Genomic DNA, 18886 nt, shown 5'->3' on the forward strand with positions numbered 1-18886 from the left:
GCTATCCTGTTTCATTTGAATAAGTACGGCTATCCAGCATTTGTTAAAGAGACAGCTGTTTCTGGAGTAAATCCCCTAATTTGATCAGCTTAATTGCAATAGATTTCGTAAACATCAAGATTGAATGCAGCAACTTTGTCAGTTAGTACAAGAATGCTTTAAAGCTAATCGAATAAAATTGCGTAAGGGAACCATTGCAAAGCCACTTACCCTGTAAAAGGCTTGCATACCCATTAGGGAAAAATTCCCTTAGACAGGAACGGATAGCAATTGATTGGGACTTCCTTGAAAATATGTGATCACTCCCTCTAATTTGTGATTTGGTGAAGTCATTGGGTGGTCTCCAAATGCTGTTTTGTCATTGGTCTCACTTGTCATTTGATCCTGGATTAGGTGACCGCTTTTTCTTCTAGATCCTAATAAGCCTCATCAAGAAGTCAATAATGTGGTCGTCTCAGCCAAGAAAACCCCCTCCATTCTCCATGTAATGACCCTGAAGGCTGCAGTGCAAATGTTGTTTCACCATTTGCATTTATTCAAAGCCTTCAGTCTTAAAGTAACCCCTTTTTTAATTGCACTGTTGTATGTTTAAATGCACTGTGCGCACAGACGCTGCACTGAATTGCGTGATGTGTGTTAATTTTCTCTGGTGAAATGCCAAAATATGATGAGGCTGTTTTTCTAACGCAGCTTCGACATGTCGGAGGTGAGCAGCCAGCTGCCTGCAGAGCCCATCTCTGTGGTTGGAGTCGTCGCTTCGGCCAGCAAGGCCCCTGAGGACTACTATGTTGTGAGTATTCATTTTGAACTTTCAGGGAATATTTGTCTTGAAACATTGTTGGGTTTAATAAACTTACGAAATAGTTTTCATCTCCTTCACTGTAAAAGCCACAAAAATAGGAGAAATTCTTACTCTTGTGCAATTTTAAAGTGTTTTGCCAGCTTCACATCATGACCTAAAACCACTCATTGAGAGTCTGAAGTGAAATCTAATCCTGTTCTTTTGTTCAGCTTGTTTCTGCTCTCTGCTGCTGGTTGTACGTATAATTGCTGTAACTGTACAGCACAACTTTGAGCCAGGATGTTGGCAGCCTTCCATGGTGTTTGTGTCAGAGCTGTTAGATGACTTATTCATGAAGTTTACTTTGATGATTAGGAAGATTCCCTTCCTGACATTGTTATTGGTTGCCACCAGTATTGCAGACACACCAGAGGCGAAGGTTTAATGATGTTTGGTTGATGCCCACCAGAATCATTTATACCCCCACGTTTCTCTTATATTCATGTACCACAGCAGCTTTAACAGTAATAGGAATGTGTGCGATATTTCATTTAATCTCATATTTGATTTATTTCGCTCATTTCAGCTCTTAATTTCCCAGAGCAGTTTTACAAAACCAATAATACGCTGTAACCAAAACTACTTTCCATGAGTGAAAAAGGAATAATAAGAAGAACAATGGATGTAGTGCGGGATCGGCTGCTTTATGTGGATGTTTCTCGGTTTTGAAAGAGCAGAAGAGGCTTAAAAAGAGTTTGACTTGAATTCAGCACAAAACAAGCTCAAGGGCAGATCTCGCTTCCTCTCTCTCTTCCTATTCTGACTTCTCCTCGCTTTCCCACTACGCCCGCAAACCCTCCCTGTTCCCCCAGTTTCCAGCGCTTCCTGCTCCACCCTACACACCCAGCTTGTTTTAATCTCTGGCAGATGACGGTGGGTTGGCATCAGAACGGAGCCACTGGCGGGGAAACTGCATACACGCCACACGGCAGTGACAAACAGACAGAAACCCCGTCAGACTTCCTCCTCTGCTGCTCCTGTGTGCCAGTACATTTCAGTTGATGTGCAAATACTGTGCACGTTCTGTCGGGCTAAAAGCTGGTTACTGCCTGTTAATGACTCGTGTTTATCTCTGTGATAGATTCTTAATCAATTTCAAATGCAGTAACGAGTATTTCCACCCGGTCAGTTCGTCAGTCGGACCACAACTTTGGTCCAGACTGGATCCAGCCACATCAGCTACATCAGCTACATCAGCTGACATCTCCTCTAGCGCCATCATGAGGCTCACCTTTATTGTTTTCAGATGGATGGATTGCCATGAAACTTGGTTCAGATATCCTTTGTGCCCAGAGTATGAATACTAATGAGTGAATCCTAATAACTCATAATAAATCACGTTCTAATCAGCCTCAGCTGTACTTTGCGTTAGTGCTAATTAGCAAATGTTAGCTTTGTGACACACTGAACTGAGACAGTGAACATGGTAAACATCTGATGAACGTCAACAATTTAGCATCGTCATAGTGAGTTTGTTTAGCTTGCTGACTAAAGCTGTGAGGATTAGTCAAATGAAAGAAAATTTATCAGCAATTTTGATAATTAGTTAATCATTTCAGTCATTGTCAAGCAAAAATGTCCGAGTCTCTGGGTTTCGGACTGTTAGTTGGACATTAGAAGCATTTGAATATGTCACTTTGGGCTCTGGGAAACTGATTTTTGTTGACATTAGATAGACTAAACAATTAATCGATTAACCTTAAAAATTAATTGATAATAATAATAATGCTGCTTCCTGTCTGTGTGACATGTTTGTTCCTGTTAGGACGCATGTTTAGAGGAAAATACTCCAGATATCTTAAAGTCTATCTTTAATAAAATCATTTTAGTGGCATATTTCAGTCTGCTAGTTTTCCTTTAATGAAATAAAATAAAGAACTTTCAAGGCAAAGAAATAACAAGATTATACCTGTGAATAAAAAGTCAAGCACAAGTTAGCCTCTGAGAAGATTCAAGGCCTCTCACACATGCACTCGTCCCATCTTCAAGAACGTCTTTTGAACATCACTATGTGGTCTTTCATCTGCACACTTGAAAAACAAACAAGAATATCAACGCTCGGCATCCGTGTACTAATGCAGCACAGCGAAGGGGAAGTCTCAGGATATTACGCTGTATTGATTTTTCTCCCTTTCATTCCAGACTTCTTTTGGAATTCCTCCTTAATACCCACTGCTTACCATACTTACCATACTTTTCATACAGCAGATCAAAGGGCTGATTAACTCTTTTGCTCTCTGATACGATGCGCTCACATCTCTGAACTTGAGCAGGTTGTTCCAACACAAGAGAGCACAGGCCCAGATCAAACACCGCTCCGCTGGGATCAGGAGCTTTGCTGAAGCACCAGCAGCCACCCAACATCAAACGCACGCTCACGCTCTGTGCAAGGGTTGCAAAGGGGATACGCGTGTATTTCAGATTCACCTGAGCATTTGACATGTTATGCTCATAAACTCATTACTGAAATGCAAGTTTATTTGAAGATGCTTACTAGCTTATGATTAGCTAGGAGTTTACAAACCCAGTCGCTGCTTGTCCGTCTTTCTATTTAAGGATTTAGTTTGAACTTTTGGCAAATATGCTTATTAGTTGGAAGAGAAGATAGATACCGCTCGCATGCCAAAGTCTGGAGAAAGGGCCAGAAGGTGCTTAGCTTAGCATAAAGAGTGGAAGCAGGGGGAACAGCTAGCCTAGCTCTGTGTAAAACACCCTTCAAGCTCACCCGCTAACATGTTTCTACCAAAAGCAGAAATGTGAAAATGATTTTAATGTCTTTATTGCACAGAGGTACAAACAGTCGCAGCGTGCGAGTCCCTTTAAAACCACAAATTTTGGCATTTGTTTTGTTAAGGATTAAACAAATTAGATGCAATTTGTCAGGCATATTTTTTAATTTTGGAGAGAGCCAAGCTGGCTGTTTTTCTCTGCTTCCTGTCTGTAGCTAAGCTAAGCTAATCATCAACCAGCGCCACCATTAGCTTTACACTGTGCATCTTCTCTAATTCTCAGCAAATCAGCCAATAAGCTCGACATTTCACAAAATGTCAAACTGTTACTGAAAGTCAAAGAGCTGTTTCAACAGTCACTGCTGCTGTCGCTATTTGACACATAGTCAGTTTATTTATTTTATCACGTTTTTCAGTCACTTTTCAGTTGTTCTGCTCTTCTTTAAAGGGACCAGTTTGTTCCCTGTACCTCTCTTATATCTTCTCCACCTGGTTTCACTCCCCAGAGGTTTTTGATTTTATGCCTTCATATCTTTTTATCCAGAGCTGTGCCTCTCAATGCTTCATAGTAACTTGCTGGTGGTGTCTGTCTCCAGAGATCCTTCATCGGAGTATTCAGCAACCCCCCTAAAGACTTGTTTCGCAGGTGGGCTTTTAGATCACTGCGAGCTTTAGATTTTGGGAAGTGGCAGCTGAATCTGTCATTGCGTTTTAAATCAAATGATACAACCATATTTCAATATCAGAGCCGTGACGTGTCTTATCAGAAACGTGGCATTCTTCTCATTGAAGTCTGCGTAATGATGGAGCCACACGGCGCCAGACTTGAAAGCGTTAGAGAAGAGCCATCGCAACGTTACACGTGCCTCCTCTGCTGTGGCTCAGCAGTTGGCGTTTCACATTCAAGCTGCGTCGCATCCTTGCTGCCGGCGGCTGTGGCAGGATGATGCCTGAGGTGCCTCCTAGGAGGACCGTGCCCTCGTTACTCCTCAACTTGACTTTGGGTTTCACAAAGCGAGCCCTTTGTTTACGCTGACAGGATACGCTGGCTACTGACCTGGAAAAAGTGGCCAAGACGGGTTGTCTTGTAAGGAAGAGGGAGGCTGGTGATGTATAGGCTCCTTCTGGGACCTTTCATGGAACTGCTGTTGGAGACGCCCCGCAATCCCTCTCTCTGCTCATCCCCTGCTCTCTCTCTCTCTCTCTCTCCCCACTATCTATCTCTGTTCCCCAGTCTAGTCTCCGCTCTCATCCCATCTAGTCAGTGGTGGTTTTTCATGAATCTCCCCATGCCATGTTTCCCCCACCCAGTCACCGAGGTCATTCATCATTATTGTCAAGGGGGTAATGTGTGTGGGTGGGTGCAGAGATCTATGACTTCTTCATTTGAATGAACCTCATTAGATTGACTCTTCTTTGTAAAGGATCCCTTTAGAAAATAACTCTGGCAGTTATTTAGGTGATTCTCACATGATAGCCAATGGAACATGACGCTTCAGCCAAGCATATTTGCTGGAACGATGGAAGAGTCTCTGTGATGCAGTCTGCAGGTTATATTTTGCTTTATCATTCTGCCCTGCGCACCGACATTTACATAGCAATGTAGTGTTGGACCTTGAGCTCGACTCGTGGTGCCTACAAGCTGCCAATATGATGCAATCTATTATTTTTACTGACTTCCACTGAATGAGCCTTTGTACAAGGGCAGGCTGCTCGGGTCTCTGCATTTAGACTTATTTCAGTATACATATGAAATAGCTTTAAATCCTCAGTAATTTATTCTTAGAAGACTTGTCTCATTTAATAATAGAGCGATGCACATGGGGTAGAGCAGCAGAGTATTTAAGATGCCTGTGCAGTGTTCTCAGTTTACCTGTGTCTTGCTCAAGGGATGGTACAGTAGGTTTTCAAAATATATATTCCACATTCACCCCCAATACAATCCCTGCTTTCCCACAGAAGCACATTGAAGTTTGGTTTCCTTATTAGAGCAGATCCTTGTCAGGGCATCTTTAATCAGCTCGGTCCCGAGAGATGATATTTTTAGCCACCTTTTTGGAGGCTAAGACTCCTTTACCCACGCAGAGCACTAATGAGATGGAGCGCTCGTGTTGGCAAGCATTAATTAAGGCTAGTATGCAAGGGAAGAGGCAAAAGCAACACGCTCATGGCATACATACATTAACTTTATCCCACCTCCTGCATGTTTTTTTTCCTCCCCTTGTTTTTTTTTTCCACGTAGGTTGCACAAACAACAGATGGCTCTGACGCCGACCTGTGGAAGGACGGTTTATTCAAATCCAAGGTCACTCGCTACCTCTGTTTCACCAGAAAAACTGTAAGTGTGAATGTAAACTTCTCCCTTTCCCCATGCGTTCTCCATAACACCTCATCTGCAGCACCGTTTTTGTTTGCCAGCGGTTATTAGCTCAGTTTTCTGCCTGCAGAATATCTTTTTGCACTTTGCACTTTGATCAGTGAAAGCCCCCAAAAAAAGGCCAGCGTTGGCAGTGCAGTTTTGAACTTTTACATATAATGAATTTGCATGCATATTCCAGATGAATAATACCTTGGTGAGATATTTTTCATGTTGTACGTCCTCCTGAGGATATTATTTATGTTTATTCATGAAATAACAATGAGCTGTATTTTAACTATTCCAATTTATTCAATCAACAGCGTCCCTGTAGAGGAAACGTTACCAGCCAGTGGTTCTTGAAAGCTGATGCACATATAATTGTGAATATGAAAATACTCCTTTTTATGTAAGAAATTACTCCACAGAATGCACTTGCAGCAGAGTTGGTCTATATATAGAGCTCTCATTTTAAGCAGCAGCGGGCTCCTCTGTGGCTGAAACGCTCTTTGGAGCTTTCTCACAATGCTGTTGGGTCGTTGTTGGACTCGTCTCCCGCCTGCAGCCCTCAGCTGACGGCTTGTTGCATGGCTGTCAGCTGCTCTGTGGCCGGCATTATCGGCCTGTCTCACCTCAGCTCAGACAGCTTACTATTGGCTGTCTGTTAATTTATTTCCATCGGCTGCAGGTAGATAATGCAGACAGCGTTGTAAACAAAACCTGCATTTTTCTTATTTTGCAACAGCTCAATTTCAGGACTTAATGAAGTCTTTTTTTTTAACAGTTTGTCCTCCAAAAAATAGCCATGCTACGTGGCAGCCGCTGCCTCGTGCCTGAGCTCAATCTGCTCTTCAGTTTAGTATATAGCATACAAATAGCCTTCCCCTAGTTCCTGTATATTATCTTAAAATGTGTGTCCACATTGTTTTAAAGATTTTGACACAAATAAAACATGACAGAGCCATCAACAAAGGCTATTTTGTCTGCCAGTCAATGGAGCTCCCACTGTAATTGTCTATGACAAAAACAGATTCTGTAAAATTAGCCCCTGAATTACGTGGGGGGAAGTAAATAGTTTGTGATTTATCATACTCTAGGTTGGAGGTAGAAAGCCCCTTTTGTCAGTCCCTGATGGAAGAAATCTCTCCAGCAAAAAGGGGAAAACGCTAAAAAAAGGTTCCATGCATAGTAATAACATTCATCCATATTTCTCCTTAAGTCAGTATAAAAACTATGAATAAAAAATGTCTCTAATGGTAATGACTGTCGGGCAACAGTAGCAGTGAAATCCAGCCTTCTCGGACGCATCGAGTCACGCCTGGCTCGCCCCACTCTCCACCGCCGCTGTGTATTATTGCAATTTATTATGGCAAAAAATGAAAATGTAATGGGAGGCAGGGAAGAGTCATGCTTGAAAATGTCAACTACACAGTCCCTGATTGTTTTTAACCAGTCCCATTCTGTTGATTAGGCTGCCTCCTCTGTCTCCCATCATCCCACAGCTTCTCGCCAAAAGGTTGAGAATGATTACAAGTTCACAGATGCATTCTCCCACTGTAAAAAAAGAGGCGCTATTAGAGAGTAATTACTTCAGCTATTTTGTCAACCCTTCTCTTTAGAGACTTCCTGAGCTTTTAGTAAATCATTGACTCTTATTATCTCTGCATTTTATTTCCTGAGTCCTCCAAAAAATGACTAACCTTTTCTCTTTCCTGCTCTCTGTCCTTTAAAATATAATTTGCATACGTGACGTTAAATTCCCTCTCCGTCTTTCAGGGGCCCGACGTCGTTGTGGACGTGAAGGTGATTGACATTAGGGATGCTTTGCCGGAGGGCTTCACACTTGTGGAAGAAACAATGGACAGCAGTAAGTAAAGAGTCAGCAGCGACCACAGCTCGCTCCCCTCCTCCTCTTGTTGTTTCACTCTCAGACCAGCTTATGCAGAGGTCCTCAGGGGCAGCTTTGCTTGAGATAGTGAATGTTTTATGGGTGCAGGTTAGCTTAATTTATGGCAGACTGTGGGAATAAAATAAACATTTTGCCCTGGAGGTACAAGAGAAGAGAATCATGAGTCATTGTTTATCTCAGCTGGAGCTGTGCTTTTCTTTATGAGGGGCTTATTTATTTATGTATTTATTTGGGGAGAGGACGAGTGGATGGGGGTTATCTAATATTAATGAAATGCATTCCCAAATGCTTTAGTGCTTTTTGAGTGCTATGTATTTCCCCCTCACTATCCATGCCTTGGAAATGTAATAATATTTTGGTGTTGGGAGTGAGGACAGCTTGTTTATTATTTTTATTATCATTGCATTTACACTGCACTTTTCTAGTGTTGCAGTGGAAATAAATGAGCGAGGCACAGATGCAATATAAGAAGGCATGGCAGTGCTTTTTTTGCCAGAATGAAGAAAAGAGATTATGTTTTGTTTGGCTGTGTTGTAATTTTATGTTTTATTACTTTATGTGAGTCCATGTTTAATGTATACATGTGACATTATGTATGAGCTTCTATTGAGAATATCCGCTTTAAATCCCCGTTGTGCACTAAAGCTGATGGAGGATTCTCTTGCTTCTGTCATTTTACCGACTCAAATGATAAAAATGATAATAACACATGTGGATTTTGTGGCTTTCCTCTGTCCACTCATTTCCCTTTGAGCACAGCAAGTCACCCACAAACTGATATTAGCTCATCTCTTATTCTGAGGCTGCTAATGAGTAAATGGCAAAGTGGGATTTGTGAATATATATTTCTCCTAGAGGTTCAATATGTCTGTAGATTATTTTTTTTCCAGCTTGAAACTCAGATGACAGAATTAGATAATTCTGCCAATGCCTGTCTGACACCCTCATGTGTACCTGACTCATCAGAGGAAACTGCCATGAGGAAGAGGAGGCTCTGTGTGAAAATCAGCCCTCGTGCGGCTGCCAAGACGGCTGTGTATGACATCCAGATCGTCGCCAAGTCCAAGTACCACCTTGTTAACTACACCTGCATAGGGTGAGCTGTTTGCACTGCACTGAAGTCATGATGCGTCTTCTTTCATCACCGTACTTTCTGATTGTTGTGAACAATAACTAACCTGCTGTTTAAAGCTAAGTGAAGCACTCTGAATGTCTCCTCTTCATCCTTACACAGTGAGATAAACAGTATGGGGATGTGGTGTCGAATAGCAAATGTCCCTCAGCCTGAGTTGTCCAAGGAAACGTCCACCACGGTCAACAGTGACGCTCCACCCAGAGCACCAAGGTAACATCAAGCCGCCGTTTTCAGCAGGGCCTCTTCAAGTTTAACTTCCCTCCCTGTTTCTTTTGGATTTCACGCTCAGTGTACTCTCAAGCTGCTCTTTCGCTCGTGTGCCATATGTACGACAATGAAGACACAAGCAATTGATCACTCCCGGGCAATCTGCCGTAAAGGTTGCGGCTGGACAACGAGGTAGCGAGGGCGAACCGGAGAGACGGGCTAACTAGACAGGATCCCCCGAACAAGAACATGAGTTCAATGAGGGCTAAACTCCTGCTATTTGCGGTGTGTCCCAGGAGGCAGAGGCAGGTCGCTCCTCTGACTGCGGTGACAGCAGCGTTGTGCTGTGCAGACAAAGAGGAGGAGATGTAGCCCGGAGAGCGACAGCTGCAGAGGAAGGAGGCGAGCTCCAAGATCTCCACCATGCTGGAGTGTGTGTGTCCTCCTCTGCTCACGCTGCTCGGGCTTCCTCCGCCTCAGGCCTCAGAGTGAGTGGAGCAGCCCTTTGTACTGTGTCCAGATCAAACAGCTCAATTATTTATCGCGATGAAGAACTGGGGATTTCCACAGCAAATGGTAAATAAACAATCGAGACTCCTTCAGTGTGACGGCACTGTGGAGAGGCAGGCTTGGCACGGGGCGCTGATGGCTTTGCCAGCTTGAAGTGCAGTGCTTTGCCATTCTGCACCGAGCTGAGGAAAAGCCACTTAAAAGCCACAACAGGCCAGAGCGGCGGATGCCAGCGGGCGCGTTCAAAACAGAGCTCCTGTTCACGTGGCCGTAAGCGATGTGACGAGAACAATAACACGGACGGCCATGAATTCGAAACCCAAGCTCAGACAGGGCAGAGTTTTGTGAATTGTCCATATTTTGGAAGCGGATGGTCAATAATCTTTGATGTGCTGAAGTGATGGTGGGCGCTCGGGCTCGTGCGTACGCCTTCGCAACTCTTACCGGTAATCCTCCATTCTTTTGAAGCCCACTTTCAAGTTGGTGAGGCTCAGAGGTTGGAATAAATTGCACCTCGAAGCGACTCACACCCCCTCCTGATGCCTGCTGAGATCACAGGCTGCGGGTTTTGTATTAACATTAAAATTCATTCCACAGTCAGAGTCTTCTTTTGAGAGTATTTCCATCCATAATGCACTGACACATAAGGACGGCAGTGTGGGCAATTTAGACGGCGGCACTTCTTTGACTGTTTATCTGGCATCCGCTCTGTGTCGTTACATGCACTTTAGACAGCCATACATACACACAGCTAGAAATGTTTCTGTAGTTTCTTTAAAGTCACACATGAGATGCAGTGATTTATAAACAGCTCTTCAACACTCGCTGATTGCTGAAGTAATGCAGTACTGCAGTGTAACTGTGTGTGTAGTATCACCCCACTATACTTTATTCATATTCAGCAGGAGGAAATTCTCTCCTCCACGCCTCCTTCGGGCTATCTATAACAACTTTATGGCCTTTGGAGAATAGCACCTCTTAAATTTAAGTGCTCTTTACAGTCAGTGGAAAAGATGTTTTAAATACAGTCAATAATGTGTAAATTTTTAATGACCCTTATAATTTTGAAAGCTGCAGTGATCCCTCTCAAATGTTAAGTTGCCTCAGGCAGCGGGAGCTTGTTAGAGTTGTGTACCAACGTAAAACCGCAAATCAGGTTTTTTTCCAGCGGCGCCGAGCTGCAGCACACGGTGTCTGCAGGGTGTTGCATCATTATGGGATGCACACAGTTACTGCATCAAGGCCAAGGTGTTGTGTTTGAATTGTTTTTGTATTGTTTTGTCAGCTAAAAACAGGGGATCTGCAGGTCCTGAAAGTTTTTAAAAGCTCAGAATTTAGTTTCCTGAGAAAGCGGCTGGAGAAGGTAAAGCCGGGCTGAAATGTCCTCTCTTGCCTGCCGTAGGCACTAACATCACCCATGAAATGTTTTTGAATCTGATCGCGAGCTGTCGAGGGACGTTGCACACTTATAAAGTGAAAGTGGGATTGTAGTGAGCTTAGGAGGCTCATCAGTAAATCTTCCGCTTTTTCCTCAATCAGTTATTTGTTTAGTGCATGAAATGTCCAAAAGCTGTGACACCGTCCCACAGCTCAAAGGGGCGTCTTCAGGTTGGTTTGTCCAAAACTCAGAATATTCATTTACTCTCAGAAAACAGCAAATCTTTAGATTTGAGAAGAAAAACCAGCAGATATTTTGCTTGAAAAGTGACTGCTGTAAAAGTAATGAATCGTTTTTAATTGGTCGATCCATCCATCCGTCTCCCGCCACTTATCCACGTTCAGGTCACGTTAATTACATTAATTATAATATGAAGGAATTCTTGTTATACACTGCAGGGACGTCCTGAAGAATTGTAGGCTGTAACGTCCAAACAGCTTTTCCATCATAGTTTCAGTCCTGGTGTGATTGAGAAACAGGTTCTGTGTGTCATTAAAGCACAGACAGAGTCTCAGCTTTGACTCCCAGCACAAACCCTTTAAGAGGGAATCTCACGAATTAGAAGAAGAATAATTATTTTCTCGGCTCGAGTTCAGTTTTATCAGTCCGGGCAGGATCAAGGATAAACACTAAAGCTAAAATAGTTATTTCTTATTGGCTCAGGCTGTCGCACCATATTGAGCCACTAAAAGCGTTCGGGTGCAGGCCTCTTAACGAGTGTTTGAACCTCGTGTGTTTAATGTCTCTTTATCAAGTTTGTCTGAAGCGTTTCAGCGCTGTCCTGTTTTGATTCATCGCTGCGGCTTGGTGTCAGCCTCTTTGGCTTGTTTTCTGTCAAGACAGACCGTATCAGCCACTCCCTGACTTCATAATGTGAAAACGCTGCGCCGTCCGGTCAGCCTTTTAATATGTCCAGTAAAGTATCCCCCTCCTTCCTTTCCTGGCCAACGCTGCCATTTGTTCTGCTGATAAAACTGTCATTGCTGAGGCTGATATCTGACCTCTGCGGTGGCTGCTAGCATAAATTAGCCTTGTCCTAATATTGCAATTTCTTCAGCTTCACTCAGAATCAAGGTTTTTGACATTTCTCTTAGAATAATAGGCTGTTGTACACACGGACGCTTTTTAAATCAAAGTGTACGCCGATAAAAACGTCAAGGCCGAGTATCTTTCTTTTTTCATCTCGCACTGTAGGTGACTTTTTCTTTAACTCGTGAAGCCTAGAGAGTCATCAGTGTCAGAATTGGCGTGTGTATCAATACGTTTTGGATTGCACCGTGTTCTACCTGTGACACTCCACACATCGCTGCAGCTCTGCAGGAGCGTCGGATCAGCTTTCATTGCTCGCTGGTTAACCAAGACCTCCCACTGCACACGACTCTTGAGGGAAAGAGACGCCATGACTGTCAGTGTGGCGCCTGACAGATCTCCCATCTGAAGTGCTGAGGAACAATCATTCCCAGCTCCGTCTCACTCATTACTTTGTTGTGTTCACAAAAGTTGCGAAAAGCAGCGGAGATCAAGCGGAGGGGACGCTGAGCGGTGCCAGGAATGATCGAATGATCAGCGAAGATCTGATGGGCTCAGACTGTTCAGCGATTTGCCGCCAAATTCGGAGAGATCCTCTTTTCAATACCTGACACCGAGCTTAAAGGAGGATAATGATGGGTGAGGAAGCAGCTCCCACAAAGCAGCACTGTCGGCACATAGAGGAAGGTGTGGAGATGTTGTCATGGGAGAGGCTGGATGTGTGTCAAAACAAGAGCTTCCAGCTCCGTATCGCAGCTCTGGCTCTTCACTGATATTACTCTCATCCTCATCTTACCTCTCCGCTGACTACCGCCTGTCTGTCCCCACTGTCTCTCCCACTTTCTCTTCTCCTCCTCTCTTTCTTTAACACAGACAACTCTTTTCCTTATTCCACATGGAACAACTTAAAGATCACCGCACAAAAAAATCTGCTGAACTGTAATTCATGTTGTCAAGTAATCCTCAGTGTCGTGGTTTGCTCTGCTGCACTAATATGATTTTAACTCCGGCAGATTTCGTGGGAACATAAGACTCTTGATCTGCGTTGTAATTGCGTAAATCTTTCAGGCCGCGTTCCCAGTTTTACTATAATTTGATGAGGAACTACACTATAATTGAATATTCAAATGAGGAGTATGTGTCAATATGGCTCTCCTTGCCTGAAATGAGGATTAATTGTTGTCAAAACTCCAGTGGCCGACATAATATGAGCCCCAACACTGCTGTTGATTAGCAAATGCACTTTCCGTGTTTTTGTTTTAAGAATTAGCTGTCTAATTGATTTGCCATATGTTACCCTCTCCAATGCACCTAAAATTGTATTTAGAAATCACCGCTTTGGACTGAGACAGTTTTGTGTTTCAGACAGATGGGTGAAGCCGCCCTGGAGGTTGCCTGTAGGAAAGCGTTTCCCTGGTTTCACGCTGAGTCTTCGGGATTTTAAGTGCCACTTTCCCGCCTTCAGATATTCAGATAAATAGCCCGACTTAATACTTTCTCTCCTCTCTTTGTTTCTTCTGAGTACTAATTTAACAAGGCAAACACAGGCGCCCTGAAAATACATTTAAAACATTTCCCTGCACTTTATGGCTCCGCTGGGCGCCTCAGTGCTGTGAAAGATGTGTACCTTTCCTCCTCAGCAGTGGAATCAACCTTTGAGAGGTAAAAGAAGTCTGCGTTGAATATGGCAATCCTTCCCGCAAGATTGATGCCAACCTTTTAAAAATTCACCATTGGCCTGGATTTAACATGGCCAAATGCTGATGTAAATGAGGAGGAGAAAAGTCGACCCTTTCATTGCAAATAAATCTGAGTTGCAGGCTTCAGCTCATAAATACCACGGCCTGTCACAAGTCTTGTTTTATTGCTCTTGATGGAAATTATTGCATTTATTTATCTCGTCCGAAGAGATAAGGCTTTGGAAGCCACAACTCATGCACGGCACCCTTGGAATATGCAGATCTGCCTTCAGTCTTAAATTTTAGGAATTTGGATTTTACACCCCCTCAAGGAAAGAGTGATGATGTTATCCATAAACAGACCAAATACAGAACATGATGTACCAAACACACTTCATTATTCGCAGCTTCACACCTGCTCACCCCCAAAATCTGTCCTGTCTCCTTATAATTCAGCGCCGTCTTATTCTACCTCGAGTTCAGTCTTTAACAAACCCGTGCGCCCACGTGTCCTCTAATCAAAGCAATTCCCTTTTTAATGATATCGCCAACTGCTTTGCATTATCATTAGAAGATCGTTTGTTTCGTGATGCCATCCTGGAGCTCGTTTTGCCTTCAGAGCATGTCATGTTATGCAGCTCTCCTGAAGCTGTGAGGTTTTTTTTCCCTGCTTGCTGTGGATTTATCGATCCGTAGGGGTGAGTCACAGGGTGTGATTCATGATAGCTTGATTGATGAGGATTTCAATCATATATGGTTTGTTAACTTCAACTGCCCACAAAGTGCATTCTGTGCTGTTTTCTGTAATACAAGGCCATGAAACGGAAAAAAAGCCAGACTTCCCTTGAATAATGGAATCTCTCAGTTCCTCCAGAATTAACAAGATCCTGCTCCGAGCCCCCGTTAAAGGTCTGTTCAAGCCCCCGGGCAGCTGAGGCACGCTTTAACGTTCACCATATTCCTCCTCTTCAGATTCATCCTGTTATTTCAATGCTCTGTTTTTCCATCAGAGAGATAAAAGAGCCTTTGTGTGAGGAGGGAGTTCCCATGCCTCCGTGCTGAATGAACTCGCCTGCACGATGTTGTTGTGTCTTGGAACATAGTTGTCTTTGTCAAATACAAAGTTTACATGCATTTTGTATGTTTTTTAACACGACGGCCTATGAAATAGCATTGATCAGTTGAAAGAACGTTGTTGCTTTCCCTCTGCCAGCAGGAAGACCACGAGGAGGCCGGACTTTGAGAACCAGCACAGTGGGAACAACACCATGACAGGTAAACGGCCTCTAAGTCAGTCAGCGTTTCTGACAGTTTAAGGGTTCGCCCATGTTGTGACACTGCACATCTCTTACTTTCAGCTTACTGCAAGAAAAATCAGTATTTTAGGAGAAAAGGTTCAATACTCATCCTCTCTGTGTACGCTGAGAGTCTTGCTTCGTCTTCTTTACATAAAGGCAGCTCCTCTCACACTTGATCTACAAACGCTCTACGTCTAGATCTCCTCGCTGATGGATACTGTACAGAGCTTTGCTTATCTGAGCGAACGTGACTCCCCAGAGGAGCGGCGCATTACACTCAAGAGAACATTTAACAGCTGTCAAAGATGATCTATCACATGCCATACTTACATATGTACCGTGCATGCACTGGTCGAATTCCCCTCTCTTTGTCGGGGAGAAAGTCAACTTTAGCACAATGCTCCGGGACTAAAACAGAAGAAAGGCTAATTCGTTAGGAAGCAGAGCTTAGTTATGACAGCCTCAGAGCCGGCTGAGACGCTCCAGCCTTAAAGAGCGTGTGATCCAGCCGAGGTGAATGAGGCAGGCAGGTTTTTATCCAGCTGGAGAGAGACACCATGTGGTGAGGATTCCTCCTGCTGCTCAGGCGCAGGCACACCCAGGCTGTGGCCATGCTGCCTCTTTCATCCAGGCTAGCTATGAGGTGCATGTGATGGAGCTGCATCAGGAAATGTTGAAAATGAATTTTAACATCTCTCTAAATCCAAAGCTGTTTTGTTTTTTTTTCTTTTTTATGCCGTCACCCAAAAAAGAAAAACAGCGAATAATTGACAAAAAAAAAAGATTAATACATCATCGTGTCGCTGTGACAGTCGTGTTATAAGTTAGTCAAGACAACTGTGCAAAGTGTGGCCCTGGAGGAGCAGACGTTAGCACACAGCTGAGTGGTTTGTGGTACTGGGTGTGCGACGCCTCCTCCGGGACGGGGTTTGAGTGACAGTGAAGAACATGCACGTACTGTACAGCGCGCTGCCAACAGTCATCATTTATCTCCAGGAAACTGCCCTGTGCAGCTGCACACTCCCCCCGTCCTCCTGCCTTCATGTGCGCCATCGTGAGCTGCTGAGATTTTTAAAGAAAAGAGGATAATGGAGTTAGCCCGAGACGGTTCCTGGCTTTATTTCTCAAGACTGTGTACTCGTCAGCCTCACAGCAACACACTGTGAATGTGAGAGAACGCAACTTCCCTTCATTAACAACGCGATAGCCTGCAGACCAAGTGTGAGGTCGTAGCCGCCAGCCTATTTGTGTTAATTGTTAGCGGTGGTAGCTCTGGTGTGTGTGTGTGGTGTGTGGGTGCCTGCGTGTGCACGTGTGTGTGTGGGCTGACAGCTGGCCAGGTTCGAGTTGGTCTAAAACCATGTGCGCTCTGTCAGGGCTGTACAGGCGCCTTCTTTAGGATTGATGAATTGCCTGCTTTCTTGATTAAACCCTCCGTCACTTCCCAACAAAACAAAAACCCCAGCACACACAAAAAGGAGCGAGTTGAGGGGAGGAGAGGTAACATGTCTGGGAAATCTGTCATCTGCAGTCACATCATGTACAGATGTGATGTGCAGGCGCTTTGACATTTATAACCAGAATATTAAAAACTGATTCACATTTATTTTGCAGCCCTCTTTCACTTGACAGTTCAAGCTCATTTGAAAAGTTATCAAGTTTTCATCGCAGCTCCAGCCTCTTGCTTTCCTTCACCACGTTGCTTTGATCCACACCAATTCCCTTTGCCAATTAGGTCTGTTATTCGTACATTGACAGAAAAGCAGGATATTTTAAAGATAATTAAGCGTGCTGGAAAAAAAATAAATGCAAAGGTGTTGCAAAAAGTCTAAAAGCGTAAAATAAATCGAGGTGACGTTCAGTCTTTCTGCATTACCTGCAGAACAACATAACGCATTCAGCAGACGTCCACCTGATAAAAAGGTAAACGTAATAAAAAGTAATACATTTACATATCTATTGCATTAATCAAAAATAAATCCTGACATTGGCCCTGATCTAACGTAATATGGAGAGCAATTATTTCCCTATCCATTAGAGGAACTTCAATTAACAGACACGAGACAGTTCATCCTTCAGAAGAGGAGGAGAAAAAACAGGAGGCTCGAAATTAACTTGGGTTTGCAAAATATCTTGGCAGGATGACAGTGATTTTTGATTTTCAGGAAACAATATTAGAATTCTTATTAAACTATGTGCATCTGCTTTTAATTTGCTGCAAATAATTGGAAAATGCAATGGAGCTTTCCAATTAAAGCCCCACTTTATGCTGTTTAATAATACCCTCATAATATTATAGCTTATGAAATGACAGGTGAGTTGGTGTATGAATAAAACATAAAGCCCTGTAATAAGAGACAGAAAAAAAAGAAGAAAAAAAAACGAGACAGTTGTTGGGGGGCTTTTAAATGCTCGACATAATTTGCATATATTAATCTCCTCTTTTCAGCCTTATCAAGTATTCCACTGTATTTGAAGTTAAAATAGTCGTGACAGGCAGGGGTACGCTTCGTTTTTCCAAGGATTTATTACTTGTATAATTCTGGATCTTTAATAAGCCAATATGACTGATCCTCTGAGTTCTGTGGAATTTGGTTAATTGTTCCAGATGGTGCTCACTGATTATGCAAAATTACTTTCTTTCTCCTCTTTTTTCCCCCAACTACACCATTTCTTGATTGACTAACATGGAGAAAAAAGATTATTTTTGGCGCAGCACTTTCATTAAGAGGGTTCTCATCAGGTTTCAAACAAAAGTTCCATCTTATCTCCGTGTGTAGTTCTGGGCGAGGCTGCGCAGAGGGAGGAGATCTGCCGCCTCTTATCTCCACCCGTGATGGATCTCAACCGCTTCTGCACCGCTGGGGTTATATTTTAGAATAACACAATTCTTTAGGCTGAGGGATTAAAAAACACGACCTCTGGATGGTGACACAAAAGTTATTATGAGTGCACGCCGTCCTCCTCTTTCTCCTCTCTCCTCTCTTTCTCTCCCAGAGACTGATGAAATCGCCGAGCGGCGGGGTTGGTCCTCCACTCGCAGCTCGGGCTCCATCCACAGCTCACTAACGTTCTGTTTTGCATCAGCTAAACTGAGCCGAATGAATCATTTATGGAAGTGTTATGGGGGAGTATAGGGCAGATTTACTGCCGAGCTTTTGCTTTAGATGGAATGGGATTTCTATGAAACCGATCTTGATGTCTGAAGTAATGCCAAAGCTTACATCAAGACATGAAAGGAACGCTCTTAAAACCCACGTTTTGCTTCTTAATTCCCCTGGTCAGCAAAAGGCGAAGCTGAGAGAGAGGAGGGAGAATAGTATTTACACCTAATGTACACACACACACACACACACACACACACACACACACACACACACACACACACACACACACACACACACACACACACACACACACACACACACACACGTCCTCTAACTGTTTACTCCTCCCAGCTGCTGATGTTCTGAAGGAGTGTTGAATTTCTCCTTGATAATGTGATCGCTTGTGAAGTGCTCAGTGTTTAAATTCGCCTTAATTCATGTTTATGTTTGGGCTGTTGGTGCCTTTTCCATGTTGAAGTTGCAGCATTGTTTTAGGGTGAAAGCTGAATCCAACAACCGGCCAAAAGTCACACCAGCGTGCTGTGAGCAGAGGTGTTTGCTAAAAAGACAAAAACGAGAATGTGAGAGAGGTGTGAGGAGGGTTACTGTCGCTGCCGTTCACTGAAATTCAGTCAGAAATTGCTGAAA

At 43.5% G+C, this 18886-nt stretch overlaps 1 protein-coding gene across 1 annotated transcript in view; it reads left to right on the plus strand.

The window, feature by feature from the left end:
- Positions 1-697: 697 nt before the first annotated feature.
- Positions 698-18886, plus strand: part of mvb12bb (multivesicular body subunit 12Bb) — a 29640-nt gene continuing 11451 nt past the window's right edge. The window contains exons 1-6 of the mRNA XM_070963860.1: positions 698-790; positions 5813-5908; positions 7703-7793; positions 8802-8931; positions 9070-9180; positions 15047-15108. Of these exons, the coding sequence (XP_070819961.1) occupies positions 698-790; positions 5813-5908; positions 7703-7793; positions 8802-8931; positions 9070-9180; positions 15047-15108 (583 nt within the window). The remainder of the gene's footprint in view (positions 791-5812; positions 5909-7702; positions 7794-8801; positions 8932-9069; positions 9181-15046; positions 15109-18886) is intronic.

The sequence above is a fragment of the Chaetodon trifascialis genome, chromosome 6 (genome assembly GCF_039877785.1).
Source record: "Chaetodon trifascialis isolate fChaTrf1 chromosome 6, fChaTrf1.hap1, whole genome shotgun sequence".
NCBI lineage: Eukaryota > Metazoa > Chordata > Actinopteri > Chaetodontiformes > Chaetodontidae > Chaetodon > Chaetodon trifascialis.